This window comes from Salmo salar, chromosome ssa09 (assembly GCF_905237065.1).
Source record: "Salmo salar chromosome ssa09, Ssal_v3.1, whole genome shotgun sequence".
NCBI lineage: Eukaryota > Metazoa > Chordata > Actinopteri > Salmoniformes > Salmonidae > Salmo > Salmo salar.
Genome location: NC_059450.1, coordinates 111,496,500 through 111,518,383, shown reverse-complemented (window position 1 = coordinate 111,518,383; position 21,884 = coordinate 111,496,500). Strand labels below are relative to the sequence as shown.

The 21,884-nt window shown below is 41.7% G+C and overlaps 1 protein-coding gene across 2 annotated transcripts in view; it reads right to left on the bottom strand.

The window, feature by feature from the left end:
- Positions 1-21,884, bottom strand: part of b3glcta (beta 3-glucosyltransferase a) — a 133,483-nt gene that overhangs the window by 85,926 nt on the left and 25,673 nt on the right. For both annotated transcript variants that reach the window (XM_014213563.2, XM_014213565.2), the window contains exon 2: positions 16,614-16,657. In XM_014213563.2, the coding sequence (XP_014069038.2) occupies positions 16,614-16,657 (44 nt within the window). The remainder of the gene's footprint in view (positions 1-16,613; positions 16,658-21,884) is intronic.

Below are 21,884 nucleotides of genomic sequence, written 5' to 3'. Positions count from 1 at the left end.
GGAAGTCCAGGATCCAGTTGCAGAGGGAGGTGTTTAGTCCCAGGGTCCTTAGCTTAGTGATGAGCTTTAAGGGCACTATGGTGTTGAACGCTGAGCTGTAGTTAAAGAACAGCATTCTCACATAGGTGTTCCTTTTGGTGTGGATGTGAGCCATGACCAGCCTTTCAAAGCACTTCATGGCTACCGACGTGAGTGCTACGGCGCGGTAATCATTTAGGCAGGTTACTTTCGCTATCTTGGGCTTAGGGACTATGGTGGTCTGTTTGAAACATGTAGGTATTTCAGACTCGGCCAGAGAGAGGGTGAAAATGTAGTGAAGACACTTGCCAGTTGGTCCGCGCATTCTTTGAGTACATGTCCTGGTAATCTGTCTGGCCCCGTGGCTTTGTGAATGTTGACCTGTTTAAAGGTCTTGCTCACATCGGCTACGGAGAGCGTGATCACACAGTCGTCCGGAACAGGTGTTGCTCTCATGCATGCTTCAGTGTTGCTTGCCTCACGCAAGTTAGGGGAGTCTTTCGATAAGAAACATTACATTTTGTAATCGCATACATCATTTTGGGATTTGTGTGCTCATGAAAAACTATTATAATATGGCATTGCCTAAAATATTAATATGAACATTTGATGAAGTGTCGCTACAGTTAATAGTGTACCATCTCATACTTTTGTCCCACTGATGGCCCATAAGGGGTCGATGGGTTTCGTATTCAGATAAGCTTTCAGAACATTCACACCTAGCCTACTGGTCAATCAGCTCACAGTCGTATGGACACGTTCCTTTGTGAAGTGCAGGTCAGTCATATTTCCGTCTCCTTTTCATATAGTAAAAATGCAACAGGAAGCCTATTGATACAGACTTTGCATAGGCTATTGGTGCCGATCACTATAACTTTGCTAGTTAGAGCCTAATGCTAGCTAGCTAACATTGAACCTGGTTGGTTAGCTCCCAGCATATTCATGCAGGGTAGTAACAACATGATTTGGCACTATGTTCATTGTTGTTTAACCTCTAGGGTAGGGGGCAGTATTTGCACGGCCGGATAAAAAAACGTACCCGATTTAATCTGGTTATTACTACTGCCCAGAAACTAGAATATGCATATAATTATTGGCTTTGGATAGAAAACACCCTAAAGTTTCTAAAACTGTTTGAATGGTGTCTGTGAGTATAACAGAACTCATATGGCAGGCAAAAACCTGAGAAGATTCCTTACAGGAAGTGGCCTGTCTGACCATTTCTTGGCCTTCTTGATCATCTCTATCCAAAACTGAGGATCTCTGCTGTAACGTGACACTTCCTACGGCTCCCATAGGCTCTCAGAAGGCGGCAAACCGGTGAATGATGTCTTTGCAGGCCCTGGCTGAAAAACAGTAGTGTATTTGGATAATGGTCGATCAGAGAACAATGAGACTGAGGCGCTTTTTCGAGGCGAGACCATGTTTTTATTTTTTCGTCTTTGACATGCTTCGAAGTACGGTAATGGAATATTTAGAATTTTTTTGTCACGAAACGCGTCGGGCGCGTCACCCTTCGTCACCCTTCGGATAGTGTCTTGAACGCACGAACAAAACAGAGGATATTTGAACATAACTATGGATTATTTTGAACCAAACCAACATTTGTTTTTGAAGTAGAAGTCCTGGGAGTGCATTCTGACGAAGAACAGCGAAGGTAATCACATTTTTCTAATAGTAAATCGGAGTTTGGTGAGGGCCAAACTTGGTGGGTGTCTACATAGCTAGCCCGTGATGGCTGGGCTATCTACTCAGAATATTGCAAAATGTGCTTTTGCCAAAAAGCTATTTGAAAATCGGACATAGCGCTTGCATAAAGGAGTTCTGTATCTATAATTCTTAAAATAATTATGTTTTTTGTGAACGTTTATCGTGAGTAATTTAGTATATTCACCGGAAGTTTGCGGTGGGTATGCTAGTTCTGAACGTCACATGCTAATGTAAAAAGCTGGTTTTTGATATAAATATGAACTTGATTGAACAAAACATGCATGTATTGTATAACATAATGTCCTAGGATTGTCATCTGATGAAGATCATCAAAGATTAGTGCTGCATTTAGCTGTGGTTTGGGTTTATGTGACATTATATGCTAGCTTGAAAAATGGGTGTCTGATTATTTCTGGCTGGGTACTCTGCTGACATAATCTAATGTTTTGCTTTCGTTATAAAGCCTTTTTGAAATCGGACAGTGTGGTTAGATTAACGAGAGTCTTGTCTTTAAAATGGTGTAAAATAGTCATATGTTTGAGAAATTGAAGTAATAGCATTTCTAAGGTATTTGAATAACGCGCCACGGGATTCCACTGGCTGTTGAGTAGGTGGGACGATTTCGTCCCACATACCCTAGAGAGGTTAACTAGCTAACGTTAGCTGGCTGGCTCGTTAGCTAACGTTACGTGTTTGATTTTTACACGTTGTTTACCTAGCTAGCTAGCTACATGTCTTAACCTGTTGGGACTAGGGGGCAGTATTTGCACGGTCGGATAAAAAACGTACCCGATTTAAACTGGTTACTACTCTTGCCCAGAAATGAGAATATGCATATAATAAGTAGATTTGGATAGAAAACACTCTAACGTTTCTAAAACTGTTTGAATGGTGTCTGTGAGTATAACAGAACTCATATGGCAGGCCAAAACCTGAGAAGATTCCATACAAACTCAGATTCCGTAAATCTGAGTTTGGTGAGGGACAAACTTGGTGGGTGTCAAATTAGCTAGCCGTGATGGCCGGGTTATGTACTCAGAATATTGCAAAATGTGCTTTCACCGAAAAGCTATTTTAAAATCTGACACCGCGATTGCATAAAGGAGTTCTGTATCTATAATTCTTAAATAATTGTTATGTATTTTGTGAACGTTAATCGTGAGTAATTTAGTAAATTCACCGGACGTTTGCGGTGGGTATGCTAGTTCTGAACATCACATGCTAATGTAAAAAGCAGGTTTTTGATATAAATATGAACTTGATTGAACAAAACATGCATGTATTGTATAACATAATGTCCTAGGAGTGTCATCTGATGAAGATCATCAAACGTTAGTGCTGCATTTAGCTGTGGTTTTGGTTTTTGTGACATATACAGTGGGGCAAAAAAGTATTTAGTCAGCCACCAATTGTGCAAGTTCTCCCACTTAAAAAGATGAGAAAGGGCTGTAATTTTCATCATAGGTACACTTCAACTATGACAGACAAAATGAGAAAAAAAATCCAGAAAATCACATTGTAGGATTTTTAATGAATTTATTTGCAAATTATGGTGGAAAATAAGTATTGGTCACCTACAAACAAGCAAGATTTCTGGCTCTCACAGACCTGTAACTTCTTCTTTAAGAGGCTCCTCTGTCCTCCAATCGTTACCTGTATTAATGGCACCTGTTTGAACTTGTTATCAGTATAAAAGAGACCTGTCCACAACCTCAAACAGTCACACTCCAAACTCCACTATGGCCAAGACCAAAGAGCTGTCAAAGGACTCCAGAAACAAAATTGTAGACCTGCACCAGGCTGGGAAGACTGAATCTCCAATAGGTAAGCAGCTAGGTTTGAAGAAGAAGAAATCAACTGTGGGAGCAATTATTAGGAAATGGAAGACATACAAGACCACTGATAATCTCCCTCTATCTGGGGCTCCACGCAAGGCCCCCTCCTCGTTCCGCTGTGAAAGTACCGCCCCTGCTCCGGTGTCTGTGGTAGAGGTGGACGCCTCGAAGGGACGAGTAGGATCAGGATGAACGAGGGTGGATCCAGAGGTGAAACATCCCTTGAGCTCCATGAATTCCCTCTCAGCCTAGGGAGTCCAGCAAAAATGGGTCTGGGACTTGCGGGTTAGGACCGTAAGTGGCGCTGCCACCGCACCAAAGTTGCATATAAAACACACGACTGGACCTGCTTGAGTGAGGTGGGACGGGGCCAGTCAGCGACCGCCTCAACCTTAACGGGGTCCATTCTGCAGTAGAGATAATGTGACCTGGGAAAGAAACTTGGGATACCTAGAACTCACACTTCTCTATCTTGACATATAGTTGACTCTGCAGGAGGCGCGTCTCAGGACTTGGCGGACGTGCAGTATGTGTTCCAGAAGGGTCTTGGAGAAGATCAGGATATCATCGAGGTAAACAAAGACGAACCGATTCAATATGTCCCTAAGATTGTCATTGACCAATGCTTGAAAGACTGCTGGTGAGTTCGATAATTTGAAGGGCATTACTAAATACTCATAGTGACCACTAGGGGTGTTAAAGGCAGTTTTCCACTCATCTCCTTCTCTGATTCTCACAAGATTAAGTTTTGCGGAAGTCAAGTTTGGTGAAGTATTGTGCCCCTTGGGCAAACTCCAAGGCGGCGGATCTCAGGGGTAGAGGGTAACGATTCTTGATAGTAATCTGGTTCATCTCTATGCAATCGATGCAAGGACGCAGGCCTCCATCCTTCTTACCCATGAAGAAGAAGCCTGCACCAGCTGGGGATGTAGAGGGGCGAATTAAACCTGCCTCCAGCGACTCCTGGATGTAAATTGTCCATGACTGCTAATTCAGGGGTTGAAAGGGAGTACAGACGGCCCCGGGGAGGTGTGGAGCCGGGTAGGAGTTCCATGGCACAGTCGTATGGACGATTGGGGGGAAGGGTGGCGGCTTGCCTCTTACTGAAGGCCTCCCGGAGGTCGAAGTATTTGGGAGGGAGAGCGGAAAAGTCTTGGTCTTCAATGGATGCAGGAGGACACGGCGAGGCTCTTGGTGGGGGTCTTAGAGATTTAGTCCTTACCCCAGTCTAGTAGGTATCCCGTGGACCAGGAAAATAGTGGGTTATGTAGCACTAGCCAGGGGTACCCTAGGATAAGGGGATTCTCGAGAGCAGACATCAAAAGAAAACTAAGAGTCTCTGAGTGTTTCACCCCAACCTGCAGTGGAATGGGCTTGGTCTGGTATTCCACCTGAACGGAGCCAATGTGGTGTCCATCGAGGGCTTGAATCTGCAGAGGGATGGGACATTTCAGGCAAATCCCCTGAAATTCACATTTCAAAAATGATCTGCAGCCCCTGAGTCTACGAAGGCTTGAATCTGGTGCTCACGGTTGTCCCAGTGGAGGGTTGCGGGTAGTGACAGACGGTGACTGGGTAGCCGGGGTGGTAACTGCACAGCTCGTCAGGGTCTCCCCTTGTCCTTGCGTTTCCCATCAGCTCTGGGCATGTAGCATGGAAATGACAGAGACCTCCGCAGTAGAGGCAGCAGCCTTCACACATATGCCTGTCACGCTCCTGTGGGCTCAGACGTGTGCATCCCATCTGCATGGGCTCCTCAATGCTGGGGTCGGGGGGCTTGGGGTGCTCAGGAAATCGGGATATTGGGGTGGTGTGAAAAAGGCGCTGTCTCACGCGTTCTCGAAGGCGGTTGTCAATCCTGATTGCCAACATGATCAGTGACTCGAGGTCCTCTCCCAGTTCCCGAGAGGCCAATTCATCCTTGATGGACAAACCCTGGTGGAAAGTGGTGACCAGGGCCTCTGTATTCCACACACTCCCGGCCACTGGTCTGGCCCCTTGGCGGATGTTGAACAGTCGGCTGGCCGCTGCTCGTCCGCCGACTGGGTGGTTGAAGACTGGTCGCAGCTCAGCAGTGAAGGCTAATATGGAGCTGCAGGATGGTGGCTGCTGTTCCCACACCGCCGTCGCCCACGCCAGGGGCTTGCAAGAGAGTAGAGAGATGATGTAGGCAATCAGGGCCCGATCGGTGTGGAACGAGGAGGACTCTACACACCTTGTTTCTAGGATGGTCTCTGCCGCCCTCTGGTGACATTTATATATGCACGTCTTAATTTATTTATTAACGTACAGTGCCAGTCAAAAGTTTGGACACACCAACTCATTCCAGGGTTTTTAAAATTTGTACAATTTTCTACATTGTAGAATAATAGTGGACATCAAAACTATGAAATAGCACATACGGAATCATGTAGTAACCAAAAAAGTATTAGAAAATATATTTTGATATATAATATATATTTGAGATTCTTCAAAGAAGCCACCATTTGCCTTGATGACAGCTTTGCACACTCTTGGCATTCTCTCAACCAGCGTCATGGAGGTAGTCACCTGGAATATATTTAAATTAACAGGTGTGCCTTGTTAAAAGTTAATTTGAGCTCAAATAAGCAAAGAGAAACGACAGTTCATTATTTTAAGATATGAAGGTCAGTCAATCTGGAAAAGTTCAAGAACGTTGAACGTTTCTTCAAGTGCAGTCCCAAAAACCATCAAGCGCTATGATGAAACTGGTCTCATGAGGACCGCCACAGGAAAGGAAGACAGAGTTATATCTGCTGCAGAGGAAAAGTTCAGAGTATTAAACCCCCTGGGGTCACACGATGACGTCATTTAGAATATTGAATAGCTCCCCGTGTTTTTATTCTAGAGACTTACCGTTTCATATAGTGGCTGCAACTCAATCCCCTCTTTCCGGCGATATAAAGTTTTCCCCCATTTACTAACATGGGCTTGTGAAAGCGGCCTTTTTCTAAACACGAGAGGATCCGGACAAGAAAATCCCAAATAAATTGTTGTCTGTAAAACGCTAAAAGTGTGAGCTACAAACTCATAAGTCACCACCATTGAAAGATTAGACTCTCACTAACAATGCAATGTTAGTTGTTTGGCTCTATGATATTCACAAGCTTTACGGCATTCGTCTGAACTCTGTCGCAGATTTCCTCATTTTGAAGAGGTCTTCTCACAAAACCGACTGTGCAGACCGAACCGTTGGAGCTACAAACTAATATGTCACCAATATCCGAAAAGGGAGACTCTCACGAACACAAAGCTGTTGGTTGTTCTGCTCTGCGATGCACAAAAGCTTCAAGGGAGTTGTCTGAAGGTAACCCAGTAGCGAGCTGTAAAAATTGCAAACTGCATAGGGGGTAAAATGTGCCAAAAATAACATGACCAAAACATTGGTCCAAATGTTGTTTTTTTCAGAGTTTTCTTACATCGCTCAGATATAGGTCAGACACTTCAAAACCTTGTTGCTTAGGAGTTACAGTGAGGGGAAAAAAAGTATTCGATCCCCTGCCGATTTTGTACGTTTGCTAAGGGGACAGGCCAACTTCATCGCATCAAAGGGACGATGGACGGGGCCATGTACCGTCAAATCTTGGATGAGAACCTCCTTCCCTCAGCCAGGGCATTGAACATGGGTCGTGGATGGGTATTCCAGCATGACAATGACACAAAACACACGGCCAAGGCAACAAAGGAGTGGCTCAAGAAGAAGCACATTAAGGTCCTGGAGTGGCCTAGCCAGTCTCCAGACCTTAATCCCATCGAAAATCTGTGGAGGGAGCTGAAGGTTCGAGTTGCCAAACGTCAGCCTCGAAACCTTAATGACTTGGAGAAGATCTGCAAAGAGGAGTGGGACAGAATCTCTCCTGAGATGTGTGCAAACCTGGTGGCCAACTACAAGAAACGTCTGACCTCTGTGATTGCCAACAAGGGTTTTGGCACCAAGTATTAAGTCATGTTTTGCAGAGGGGTCAAATACTTATTTCCCTCATTAAAATGCAAATCAATTTATAACATTTTTAACATGCGTTTTTTCTGGATTTTTGTTGTTGTTCTTCTGTCTCTCACTGTTCAAATAAACCTACCATTAAAATTATAGACTGATCATTTCTTTGTCAGTGGGAAAACGTACAAAATCAGCAGGGGATCAAATACTTTTTTCCCTCACTGTATTTTTTTACTGTCTGTTTTGCCATGTACAAATGTGTTATTTAATGCGTTTCTATGGGCTATAGCAGTGAAGGCCACATTTAATGTTTCATCAAATCATGTTTTTATATATTTTTTCTAATTACAGGGGTCCTAAAATTCTAAATTAAATGGCTAAATGATTCATTTTATGACCATCCTAAAGAAATTCCATATGTTAGCTTAGTAGATATTGTTAACTAAACCCTTAGATGACAGACAACTTTGGCCCTCCTAGACCCATCACTCTGAGAATACACTCCAGTCACTAGGAGAGCTGTAAATAGTTATACTAATCCATTGTAAAGGCTTTAAAAACGACTCTGTATTGCGGAAAAGCAATTAAGCGATCTGAATATCCCTCTGCTTGGCTTCAGCAAAAGTGTGAGGGGTCATTTCACCCCCAAGCAGGCAGAGTATTGCTGAATCAAGGCTATGTGCAGTTGCTATCCATTGTTAATGCCAAGGGACACCGGTCCATTCAGAGCACATTCCAGGAGTGCACCTCTCTGCAGACCTCATACAGGCGGGTTGGCATAACACTGGCGTGCAAATCTCTCTCACAGTCCATTATTTGATGGACTGTGGCAGAGAGCACTGATGTCAAATCTAGCAGCATTTTTGCCATTATCACAGAGATGGATTGTTCTCGGCTCACAGAGCTCGAGCCGATCGGCTCTTTTTGCTTTTTTTCCTCAGTGTCTGGAGCCAGAGTCTGCTCCCAGCCAGGGCTGGAGCCCAGATAGCACTCGGTCTGTCTGTCAGTCTAGGCCTGGTCCGGTAATCCTATCTGACAGGACGGGCCCAGGAACCCGGTGGTGTTAAAAAACACATTAAACTGAGTCCACACCACTCAACCCATCTCTTAGGCTTAGATAAATCTCTCAGTAAAGCTCTCTCCCCTGGAGTGGTTATCCATAAAGTGGGGGAGGAGTGAGAGTGTTGGCTATTGCAGTGAAGATACAAAGAGATAGAGACATAGATAGAGGCTGACTGGTTGTCTGTAACTCTGACACCCATCGCATGTTAGCCTCAAAACTTGGCTAGTAGCACCATGTAGGACTGATTGACTCTAGTCTGTTCATCTGCAGTGTCTGTCGGCATGGGAACATTTATCTGTATAGCCCTCACCCATGGCATAGACAGGGCTGGAAAGGGAGAGGCTACAGCTGTGTCTCAAATGGCATTATTCCTTACTACGGGCACATAGGGTTCTAGTCAAAAGTAGTGCACTATGGGAATAGGGTGCCATTCTAGGATGCAGCCTATACATCTCATACATACTACACATCTATAATACATTTATTGCCATCTATATATAATTGGGGTTACAGGGGTTGAGAAAGATCAGGGGCATTACATCTAGGAGAGGCTTGTAGAGAAAGTAGTTCAATATTTCAATATTATACTGTCAGCTGACAGCCACGTCTTCCAGAGCCTGGTTAATACGTGCTATCCAATCAAGGAGACCTGCTGATGCTGAGACCTAGTGTCTATCCCAAATGGCACCCTATTACCTATATAGTGCACTACTTTTGACCAGGGCCCATAGAACTCTGGTCAAAAGTAGTGCACCATGTAGGGAATAGGGTGTCATTTGGGATGCAAGCCCTACTTTCCTCCTTCAGATCATAGAGTAGGGATGGATTTTTCTCACCCACCCGTATTCAATCTAAAAGCCTCCACTCACCTGGGGCAGTGGTGCTACTGTGATGTCACTAACCTGTCGTGTCACGTTAGAGCTGCGTTCACCAACTACAATTATTCAAGGTTGATGAATCCTCTGAATTTAGATATTCATATGTTCATACAAGAAATTATGTAATTGGAGTGGGGATTTTGAAAATATGATGTATGGATATTAAAGAAGTAATGTGTAATTTTTACACAGAAAAGGGACAAATTGCCAAAGTGTATTAGAATGTTAGGAGACCGTTGAAACCATACAATACTAAAGCACCTATTTCTCAGGTTAAGGGAGAACTAACTTAGAGTGCTTTAAATGTCTAACAACAATCAAGAATTTAACTAAATAAGGGCAGTGAAAAATAAGTGAAGAGAATTACCATGTCAGAAACAACCTGTAGGGAAACATCCTACACCAACACTTCCTGATATTAGGCAAGCCGTTATAGATTGAGATGAATCCGCTGGCTGGTTATAATAGCAGGGTTAACAGTGAATGTTGTCTCTCCATGGCTGAATACAGGGTCTTGTTCACTAGGCATGAAACAGAAAAACATTTTCCGAAACAGGAAGGCACTGAATTTTCATTTTCCTTTGCACAACGTTTTGCTATGGTGTGCCCAAATTAACAGAGCCCAGGATGTGTCCAGGATGCATTTAGAATCTTAAGAATTTTGATCTAGTTAGCAGCCGGTCTAAAATCCCTGATATTGTGTCCACAGTCTCTATGTCCTACTGAACTGTTATGGTGCTGTACTCCTACATCTCAGCCACATAGGAGTCACTACTGGGAAGACCATTGATCCAATGGAAAATATTGAGGGACAGTTTCTCAGACACAGATTAAGAAGCATGTTCAACTGAGATTCTACCTTGGAATTTATTAATAACCTTAAACTAGATTCAACTGGTAATTCAATTTTTCTATAGGCTATTGACATCATTTGTTCTCTGTCATTATTAGTCCCCTGGCTACCTTGTGTTTTTAAACTATACAGATGTAACTCCATAATATGAATTAGTTGTTTGATCGGGAAAACGCCATGCATAAAACGATGAAAGCATAGTCTTGACCAAAGTAATGCTCATAGCGAATGGAAAGAGAAGGGAACATAGCCTAAGTTGTTTAAAACAGCTAGACACAAGATAGTTGAGTGCCCATTATAAAACAAATTAATAGGTTTAGGCTATAAGACCCATGCATCTGTCTGATGAGAGAAGGAGAAAGAATATTTTTTGATACAGTTGAAGACGGAAGTTTACATACACTTAGGTTGGAGTCACTACAACTTGTTTTTCAACCACTCCACAAATGTATTGTTAACAAACTATATTTTTGGCAAGTCGGTTAGGACATCTACTTTGTGCACGACACAAGTAATTTTCCAACAATTGTTTACAGGCAGATTATTTCGCTTATAATTCACTGTATCACAATTCCAGTGGGTCAGAAGTTTACATACACTAAGTTGACTGTGCCTTTAAACAGCTTGGAAAATTCCAGAAAATGATGTCATGGCTTTAGAAGCTTCTGATAGGCTAATTGACATAATTTGAGTCAATTGGAGGTGTACCTGTGGATGTAGTTCAAGGCCTACCTTCAAACTCAGTGCCTCTTTGCTTGACATCATGGGAAAATCAAAAGAAATCGGAGAAAAGAGACCTCAGAAAAAGAACTGTAGACCTCCACAAGTGTCATTCACCCTTGGGAGCAATTTCCAAACACCTGAAGGTACCACGTTCATCTGTACAAACAATAGTACGCAAGTATAAACACCATGGGACCACACAGCCATCATATCGCTCAGGAAAGAGATGCATTCTGTCTCCTAGAGATGAACGTACTTTGGTGCGAAAAGTGCAAATCAATCCCAGAACAGCAGCAAAGGACCTTGTGAAGATGCTGGAGGAAACAGGTACAAAATGATCTATATACACAGTAAAACGAATCCCATATCGACATAACCTGAAAGGCCGCTCAGCAAGGAAGAAGCCACTGCTCCAAAACCGCCATAAAATTTTTTTAAAAAAAGACTACGGTTTGCAACTGCACATGGGGACAAAGATTGTACTTTTTTGGAGAAATGTCCTCTGGTCTGATGAAACAAAAATAGAACTGTTTGGCCATAATCACCATTGTTATGATTGGAGGAAAAAGGGTGAGTCTTGCAAGCCGAAGAACACCATCCCAACTGTGAAGCATGGGGTGGCAGCATCATGTTGTGTGGGTGCTTTGCTGCAGGAGGGACCGGTGCACTTCACAAAATAGATGGGTTCATGAGGTAGGAAAATTATGTGGATTCATTGAAGCAACATCTCAAGACATCAGTCAAGAAGTTAAAGATTGGTCGCAAATGGGTCTTCTAAATGGACAATGACCCCAAGCATACTTCCAAAGTTGTGGCAAAATGGCTTAAGGACAACAAAGTCAAGGTATTGGAGTGGCCATCACAAAGCCCTGACCTCAATCCTATAGAAAATTTGTGGGCAGAACTGAAAAAGCGTGTGCGAGCAAGGAGGCCTACAAACCTGACTCAGTTACACCAGCTCTGTCAGGAGGAATGGGACAAAATTCACTCAACGTATTGTGGGAAGCTTGTGGAAGGCTACCTGAAACGTTTGACCCAAGTGAAACAATTTAAAGGCAATGCTACCAAATACTAATTGAGTGTATGTAAACTTCTGACCCACTGGTAATGTGATGAAAGAAATAAAGGCTGAAATAAATCATTGTCTCTACTACTATTCTGACATTTCACATTCTTAAAATAAAGTGGTGATCCTAACTGACCTAAGACAGGGACTTTTTACTAGGATTAAATGTCAGGAATTGTGAAAAACTGAGTTTAAATATATTTGGCTAAGGTGTATGTAAACTTCTGACTTCAACTGTATATATATTTGTTGCTCTGCTTTGATGAAATTCTCCACTCTGTCTAGCCTACATCCCTCTATTGTGTTCTGTATGTACCAGTCAAAAGTTTGGACACACCTACTCATTTAAGGGTTTATATGGAATCATGTAGTAATCCAAAAAGTGTTAAACAAATCAAAATATATTTTATATTTGAGATTCTTCAAAGTAGTCACCCTTTGCCTTGATGACAGCTTTAACCCCTCTCGGTATTCTCTCAACCAGCTTCATGATGTAGTCACCTGGAATACATTTCAATTAACAGGTGTTCCTTGTTAAAAGTTCATTTGTGGAATTTCTTTCCCTCTTAATGCCTTTGAGCCAATCAGTTGTGTTGTGACAAGGTAGGGGTGGTATACAGAAGATAGCCATATTTGGTAAAAGACCAAGTCCATATTATGGCAAGAATGAGTAGCTGTGTCTAAACTTTTGACTGGTACTGTATATCAGTGGAGGCTCCTAAGAGGAGGAAGGGGAGGAACATCCGCTTCAGTGAAATCATTTTATTTATTTTTTTAAATAGTGAAACATTTTTAGATAACTATACTAAATATATTCACATCACCAAATAATTGATTAAAACACACTGTTTTGCAAGGAAGGTCTACAGTAGCCTCAACAGCACTCTGTAGGGTAGCGCAATGGTGTAGCCAGAGGACAGCTAGTTTTCGTCCACCTCTGGATACATTGACTTTAATACAAAACCTAGGAGGCTCATGGTTCTCACCAATCAATCAATCAAATGTATTCATTAAATTTATACAGAAACCCAGCCTAAAACCCCAAATAGCAAGCAATGCAGGTGTAGAAGCACGGTGGCTCAGAAAAACTCCCTAGAAAGGCCGGAACCTAGGAAGAAACCGAGAGAGGAACCAGGCTACGAGGGGTGGCCAGTCCTCTTCTGGCTGTGCCGTAGACTTACACAGTAATTATGACAACTTCCGGAGGACGTCCTCCAACCTATCAGAGCTCTTGCAGCATGAACTGACATGTTGTCCACCCAATCAAAGGATCTGAGAGTGAAACTAGTATTGAAAGTATAAAGCTATTGCTAGCTAGCACTGCAGTGCATAAATTGTGGTGAGTGGTTGACTCAAAAAGAGAGAAAGGCAATAGTTGAACAGTTTTGAACAAATTAATTTCTTTAAAAATGAAGGAGAAGCAGGAGAGTGAGGGCTAGCTATATTCCGTAGTATTTTCTTCTCCAATTTCACTTAGCTAGCAAATGCAGCTAGCTACAGTAGTTTAGCCTACTCAAACACCCGGCTCAAACAGAGAGGGATGCTACGTTAGCTTGCTGGCTAACCAACACTGGAAGACTTCCAGGTCAAGGTAAGCTTTAGGTTTTATTAATTTATTAACACCGGGGCCCATCGGTGTAACTGCTAAACTGCACTGCATGACTGTAGCAGTTATGATATGAGCGTTTGGCTTGGAAAGGTCTTTCGCCACAGACAGCTGATTTGTTGTGCACTGAAGTCCACAAGGGAAAGGAAAAGGTGACAGGAGGAGAGTGCATTGATGCGAGAAGGAATTATGTGATCAGGCTGTTTGTATGTGACTACTATGAAAGTGTTTGCGTGTGGTCAGGGATATATTAATTTAGCCGATTCTGTTGAAAAACATTTCTTAAACCGAAGCAAACACAACCAGACAGGGATAAATATACCAGAATTTGTCCAATAGAAACTCTCATTTGCAACTGATGGAATAATGATTACACCCTAGATCAGCTAGCTGTAGGCAAGAGTGTGCAAGGTGGTATTGAATGTGTCACTGTCTGTCACTGTAACCTTGATTACTCAAAATGTTCTCTCGACCTGTGCACCTAAATTGTAAAATGTCATTCATAGGCTATGTTGTAGCAACCTCATGATGCATATAGGCAAACTTTAATGTAGCCTAAACCTATTGATATTATATTGAGCTGGTTGAATGGAATATGAATGAAAGTCATCCAATATGCTGTAATAGTTTTTTTTAATATATCTTTATAAGGGAGTCCTACTGAGACCAAGGTCTTTTTTACAGATGTGCCCTGAATTACATATTACAGAAGATAGATGCATCAAAATATAAAATGCTAGTGGAAAGAAAAACAGTCATAAAAAAAACGAACAAAATAATCAGTAATAAAGTCCTCAAACAGCTTTCTGAATTGCCCAAGAGGCAGCAGAACATAACATTTATTTTTAAGATTGCTCTACAAATAAAAGCTGATTGACCTAACTTTGGAAATTCCTTTGAATTAACTGAGTAAGACATCCCTGAGACCGGGTGTGGTAACTCGTATGACTAAAGATTAGTAAAGACTTTTTGTTAAAGGGCTTTATAAATGAAAATCTCAAATTCAATGTGTTTCCATGGCATTATCAATTCTACTGATAGTTTAGTCACAGAAACTGTTGAGTTAAATATCAAATGTGCCTACTCTGGTCTTGGCATCTTGGCACCTAGTCTAGGCTAAATGATGAGATTATTATGGATAAGAGAAAATATTTTTATTTAGCATAGAAACTGCATGCTTTTCCAAGTCGTAGTGGGAGGACCACACACCATATCACTGCGTGACTTCATTTTGATATGATGGTTATTACACTGAACAAAAATAAACCCGTTTCATGAGCTGAAACAAAAGATCCTAAAAACTTTCCATACGCACAAAAAGCTTATTTTTCTCAAATTTAATGCAGAAATGTGTTTCCATCCCTGTTAGTGAGCGTTTTTCCTTTGCCAAGATAATCCATCCACCTGACAGGTGTGGCATATTAAACAGCATGATCATTACACAGGTGCACCTTGTGCTGTGGACAATAAAAGGCCACTCTAAAATGTGTACTTTTAGAGATGTCTCATGTTTCGAGGGAGCCTGCAATTGGCATGCAGGAATGTCCACCAGAGCTGTGGCAAGAGAATTTAATGTTTACTTTTCTACCATAAGCCGCCTCCAACGTTGTTTTAGAGAATTTGGCACTACGTCCAATCGGCCTCACAACCGCAGACAACGTGTAACCATGCCAGCCCAGACCCTCCTCAATTGGCTTCTTCACCTTCGGGATCATCTGAGACCAGCCACTCGGACAGCTGATTAAACTGAGGAGTATTTCTGTCTGTAATAAACCGCAGACCACGTGTATGGCATCATGTGGCCATACACTTGGTCTGTATACAATTCCTGGAATTGTTGCATGTTGCGTTTATATATACACACACATTTTTGTGCATAAAGGTCTTTCCACCTCAATTTCTCCCATAATTAATTTTACCGACACAAAAAGATCCCAGCATGTGGAACGAACAAATTATCCGTTGGCATTAATCAAATTGTACCATAACTTTCTGTTTCCATTACAGCTGTCGTGATTTTGTTTTATATGGTAGGACTTCACTCGCATAAAAACTGTGGATGGAAACGTGATTAATGAAATGGATTCACAAAGCAAACAAAGTTTGGAGTCAAATAAAAATCCTTTGAAGTTTAAACCAGTGGTCAAAGTCAATTTGTTGGTTGTGACTGCAGCTTGAGCCATGGAGACAAATGCAAACGAGAGTCAACCACTCGCTGTCTCTGGGTCCAGTCTCCTTCCTTTAGATTTCACAGAAGTTTTTTACGTCTGGTGACTTTTTTCTCTGCCTGGCACCGTTTTAAACTGATAAAAGACAGATGAAAAAATATGATCTAAAAACTGTGAACGTATGTGGGGGAGGACATGAGCGGGAGAATGCAGAGAAGGTGGGAGGCAGAAACTGCTGACACTAGGTAAACAGAGTGAGAATTTCGGAGCAGAGTGTGTGAAGCTAAGCAGCTCCACCATGAGCGCTTCTGTCAGAGTTCCCCTCACACCGATAACAATTAGAGTGACTGAACACCCTCATTATTTATTGAGAGGTGAGTACACAGGACTCATTGAAAACAAAAAAGGAAAAGAGGAAAAGAACAGCAAGAGCAACAGTAAATACTCGAGAAAGAGAAGAGAGAAGCGATAAAAAGGGGTATGGATTTGTTGCAATAGTGTGATTTGACCCGGAGGCCATTGATCAAGTGGTTGATAGAAACCAGAACAGTTGGGGTTTCATTCAGATTGCTGAGGAAATCAAAACCTTTAAAAAGGGGTTGATGAGGGAACTGGGTAGAAACATGAGAAGCATTCCAATCAGCCCAAATTAGCAACAGGCACTCAAATAAAGTCAGAGTCAAATTAGCATAATTGGGGCACCATGATGCAATGAAGCAAAAAAATGATCCTTACCTGGGAGCCTGGTCTTGTGCTGCCGGTGACAATGTTGACAGGAACTGCAAAGAAAAAGAGAAAAAATAATAATAATCACAAATCAAAATGTGACACTGAAATCACTTGTTTATTTATTTACCCTTTATTTAACTAGGCAAGTCGAGCCATTTAGACTGGTTGATGGCAATGTACACCAAAGATATCTATTGGCCCGAGGGCTTTACGGTCACGACTGTGCTCAGTATAGAGGAACCTGCCTAATGAAACATCATTGGGGCCCATCGTAGCAGGATATTTAACAGTCCCCTCAGGGAGGAAGCTCTTTCCTGTGTGTGTGTACGTGTTGGGTTTCTGATAGTACAGTTGATGAACCCCATTCCGTACAAATTTGCACAACCGCGGCATTCAAACGAGGCTGCAATGAAAACTAAATGGGACTGTAGCGACTGTTGGCATCAAAATCTGGGGTATGAACTACGTTTCTATTCAAGCATAGATTGGCATGGTAATAGCCTGATAGTAGGGTTGTGCCACGGCGGAGATCGTTGTGGGCTATACTCGGCCTTGTCTTAGGACGGTAAGTTGGTGGTTGGAGACATCCCTCTAGTGGTGTGGGGGCTGTGCTTTGGCAAAGTGGGTGGGGTTATATCCTGCCTGTTTGGCCCTGTCCGGGGGTATCATCGGATGGGGCCACAGTGTCTTCTGATCCCTCCTGTCTCAGCCTCCAGTATTTATGCTGCAGTAGTTTATGTGTCGGGGGGCTAGGGTCAGTCTGTTACATCTGGAGTATTTCTCTTGTCTTATCCGGTGTCCTGTGTGAATTTAAATATGCTCTCTCTAATTCTCTCTTTCTCTCTTTCTGTCTTTCTCTCGGAGGACCTGAGCCCTAGGACCATGCCTCAGGACTACCTGGTATGATGAGTCCTTGCTGTCCCCAGTCCACCTGGCCGTGCTGCTGCTCCAGTTTCAACTGTTCTGCCTGCGGCTATGGAACCCTGACCTGTTCACCGGACGTGCTTGTTGCACCCTCGACAACTACTATGATTATTATTATTATTTGACCATGCTGGTCATTTATGAACATTTTAACATCTTGACCATGTTCTGTTATAATAGCCACCCTGCACAGCCAGAAGAGGACTGGCCACCCCTCATAGCCTGGTTCCTCTCTAGGTTTCTTCCTAGGTTTTTGGCCTTTCTAGGGAGTTTTTCCTAGGGAGTTTTTCCTAGCCACCGTGTTTCTTTCACATGCATTGCTTGCTGTTTGGGGTTTTAGGCTGGGTTTCTGTACAGCACTTTGAGATATCAGCTGATGTACGAAGGGCTATATAAATAAATTTGATTTGATTTGATTAGTATTGGAGAAAAGTTGAAAAAAACTGCCCCCTCTGACGCTGTACGTTAAATTGTGACGTGTCATGACGTAACGTACAGCACGCATTATGCAACTCATTCTGTGTTGTACAGCCTCTCTCCACCAGGTGTAGCGCTTCTCTCTCAGATTATAAACAAGAAAGGGACAGGGACTGGGTGAGGGGGGATACCTAGTCAAATTTTACAAATGAATGCATTCATTTTTTGCATCATCACTGCAAGCCATCATGACTCTCAAAAGCTGCTGTTCACTTCTGAAGATAACTTTAGCGCCGCCCTAAAAAACAGATTCAAATTCCACACAAACCTTCAAAAAAATTAAGTAAATTGTACGTTACAGCGTGATGTACAAAAGTGCGTTAGCTGACTATACGCGGTGTGTGTGCACCACATTTCATCTATGAAAGTTTGTAATTAGACCATGGAGAGCCTATATCTCATTTTAACACTATCGATTAAAAAGTAAAAGGGGCCTTCGCATGAGGATTCCAAATCAATACTGAGGATCAAAACAGCAGTTTGGAGAATACATTTCTACACTGGTCAATTGGACATTAGCAGACTGCTGTGTGTGTGTTGGGGCTACCAACAGATCTAAATGTATGCTCCTGGCTATCCATAAAAAAACAAATAAAGACAACTGTGCCGTCTTGTTTGATGAATATAAGGAAATTGAAATTATTTATACTTTTTCTTTTGATACTTAAGTATATTTTAGCAATTACATTTACTTTTGATACTTAAGTATATTTAAAACCAAATACTTTTAGACATTTACTCAAGTAGTATTTTACTGGGTGACTTTCACTTTTACTTGAGTAATTTTCTATTAAGGTATATTTACTTTTACTCAAGTATGACAATTGGGTACTTTTCCCACCACTGACAATTACTGAGCTTTTCCCACCAGAACACTTTGGAGGAGCAGTGACCAGATATCATCTGGCCATTTTAGAGACGTGGCAATCTGCTCAAACAAAGTAAAATACAAGTCCACCTCCAATGGCATTCTCATGTTTTTTATGTTTGGCTGCACGCTCCTCGTCTTTCCCTGTGCTCTAACATTAGTTTCTGTTACTTCAACGTTGCCTTTAGTTCTAACTCCCTCAGTTGCCTGTCTACGGGGTGTAGTCTACCACCTGTATGACCTTCAATGATGAGCAGATTCGCCTTTGTACATTCATCTAGCATCTCCCATGTATGGTTTTTCACAAATGCTTCCAACTTAAAGTCCATGGCTTTTAAAAATATTTTTTAAGCCTGTGTGTTTATGCAACTGTTAAAACATTTCTCCAATCTTATAACCCCCCTGGGTGGATGTCAGTGACAGAAACTCTACTACAAAAAAGTGTCTCTTGAACACTCAAATATCTGGGCACAGCAGAGCTTCAGAGTAGGTGATTAGAGCGTGGGAAACAAGATCCCGGACGAGCCCCCATTTTGTTTTAAATAATATCTGTAGTTTAAAGATCGGTACCGATATATCTGTAAAAGCCAAAAAAGGCCAACATCAGAAGATAATATCGGTCAACCGATATATCAGTCTGGCTTTAGTTTGGTGCCCTGGTCTGAAATAAACATCATCCATGGCCATGGTACAGTGTATCTCTTACTAAATTATTGACAAGGTTTGGTTATCTTCAAATACAACAGTGTATGCATGCAGCCTCGAGAACAGGCCACTAGTTAAAGTAGGGATAAGCCAGTAACGACACTGAATAGACCAGGATAAAAACAAAAACAGGCCAATTTCCTCAACTAGATTACAAATGTCTCGCCACAGGCACAAGAATACATTTACTGGTGTGGTGTAGTAGAGTGCAAGGCAGCATACTGGGTGTGTGTGTGTGTGTGTGTGTGTGTGTGTGTGTGTGTGTGTGTGTGTGTGTGTGTGTGTGTGTGTGTGTGTGCCTCTGTGAATGCATCTCAGGGACACCAACCTTTAATGAAATTGTTTTTCCAAAGAGGGAAAATAGACAACATTTTTCTATTACAAGGCACTTTCAAGGATGTAAGGATAGAAGTGTAAAGCTAGATCATCAGAGTAAAATTAAAGTAGTCAACGTGAGACTCACACAGCTCCACAGAGTGCTTACTGCTAATCGACAAACAGACAAGAAAACGATAATTAACATTAAGAGCTTAAGAGCTTTAGCGTACATAAACGCAAACAGGTTTGGCTACACAAAAAGCACAAACAGCTCAACAGAATCAGCTTCCTAAAGAGAGCTTAGTGTGAAAGGTTAAAGAGTGACCGCCCCTAAAAAGCAACTTCTCCTTTTGAAAACGGCCTATGTAGCATCGATATGAGGCAGAAACCTTTATTCTAGTGTTAAAATTGACAAAATGTTTTAAATAGGATACTTTTGGTCATAATGGTATGTCATGGAATGAAGGGTACTGTAACAGTTTTCTTTGGATTGGGTTTATTTCAATCCTGCCCACATACCCACAGAACCCAAGTACCGTAATTTCCGGACTATTAAGCGCACCTGAATATAAGCCGCACCCACTGAATTAAAAAAAATATATTATTTTGAACATAAAGAAGCCGCACATGTCTATAAGCCACAGGTGCCTACCGGTACATTGAAACAAATTAACTTTACACAGGCTTTAACGAAACACGGCTTGTAACAAAAAATAAAAAATTAGCAGTAAGCTTTAGTTGTCTGAGTCAATTCCTCACGCTGCTGTTTCCAACGTCTTATCATCGACTCATTAAGACTAAGCTCCCGTGCAGCAGCTCCATTTCCTTTTCCAACAGCCAGATCAATCGCCTTCAACTTGAAAGCTGCATCATATGCATTTCTCCGTGTCTTTGCCATGATGAGCGAGACAAAATGACTACCGTAATCAGAATGATGGGAAGTTTGAGAGTGCTCGATTTAATCTAAACAGTAAACAAAAAAGTTGTTTGACCATAACCCGTTCGGCAATTTCATTGGTCTAATGAAAGCTTCATGCCGCCAAAAAACTGAGCACGTCACAGAATGTGTTTTTTTTTTTAGAAAAAAAATTGAAAGCGGGAAAAATCCATATGTTAGCCGCGTCATTGTTTAAGCCGCGAGGTTCAAAGCCTGGGAAAAAAGTTGCGGCTTATAGTCCGGAATTTACGGTAATCATCAATTCGGTGCGCAGCTGCACGCAACCCGATCGTAATGCCCATGGTCAATTTATTTTGACATTCGATATCCCTATGGGGCTAGTTAGCAAATTACACAATGTACATGAGACAATATTGGAAAATGTCAACAGCTCCAAATTTCAATGAATTAAAAACCTCAAACAAACTATAAATTGTAGAAATTCATATACGAATACTGAAAGCAATGAGACAACTAAAGGATGTGCAGCATGGAAATAATTTACATTGTGTAATTTATTGACAGTCCCTAACTAGCCCCAGAGACAGCCTATCCAATGTCATGTCAAGCCAATTTTGCCAAGGTCGCACACCGTTTAATTGGCTAAAGTTAGGTAGCACTACTAGCTAGCCTCGGGGCATTTCCATCTAAAAGGACCAATGAGCACCAACGTGAAGTTTATAGGAGAATGTAAAATTGGGTGTCAAATGAAAGCTAAGTCTATATTTTTTTTAAATTAAGGCATATATATATACACACATTTTTCAACTATTTTCCATCCTAAAACTGTGGAATAAGCAAAGGCTTGGATTTCTGACCAAACAGATAGAAAAAGGGTAATGAAAGTTAATAGAAGTAACAAGTAAAGGTAGACCTACCAATTAGTTAAATATTTTTACTGATATCAAGATTGTTTATGAATTATTAAGTGATTCAATCTGTAACAGAATCATCAAATTCAAGATGGCTTAGCAGTGCAGACGTGGTTTGTCGTCCTCTCGATTACTTTTTGTATTTTTCGTCTTTTTTGTATATATATATATATATA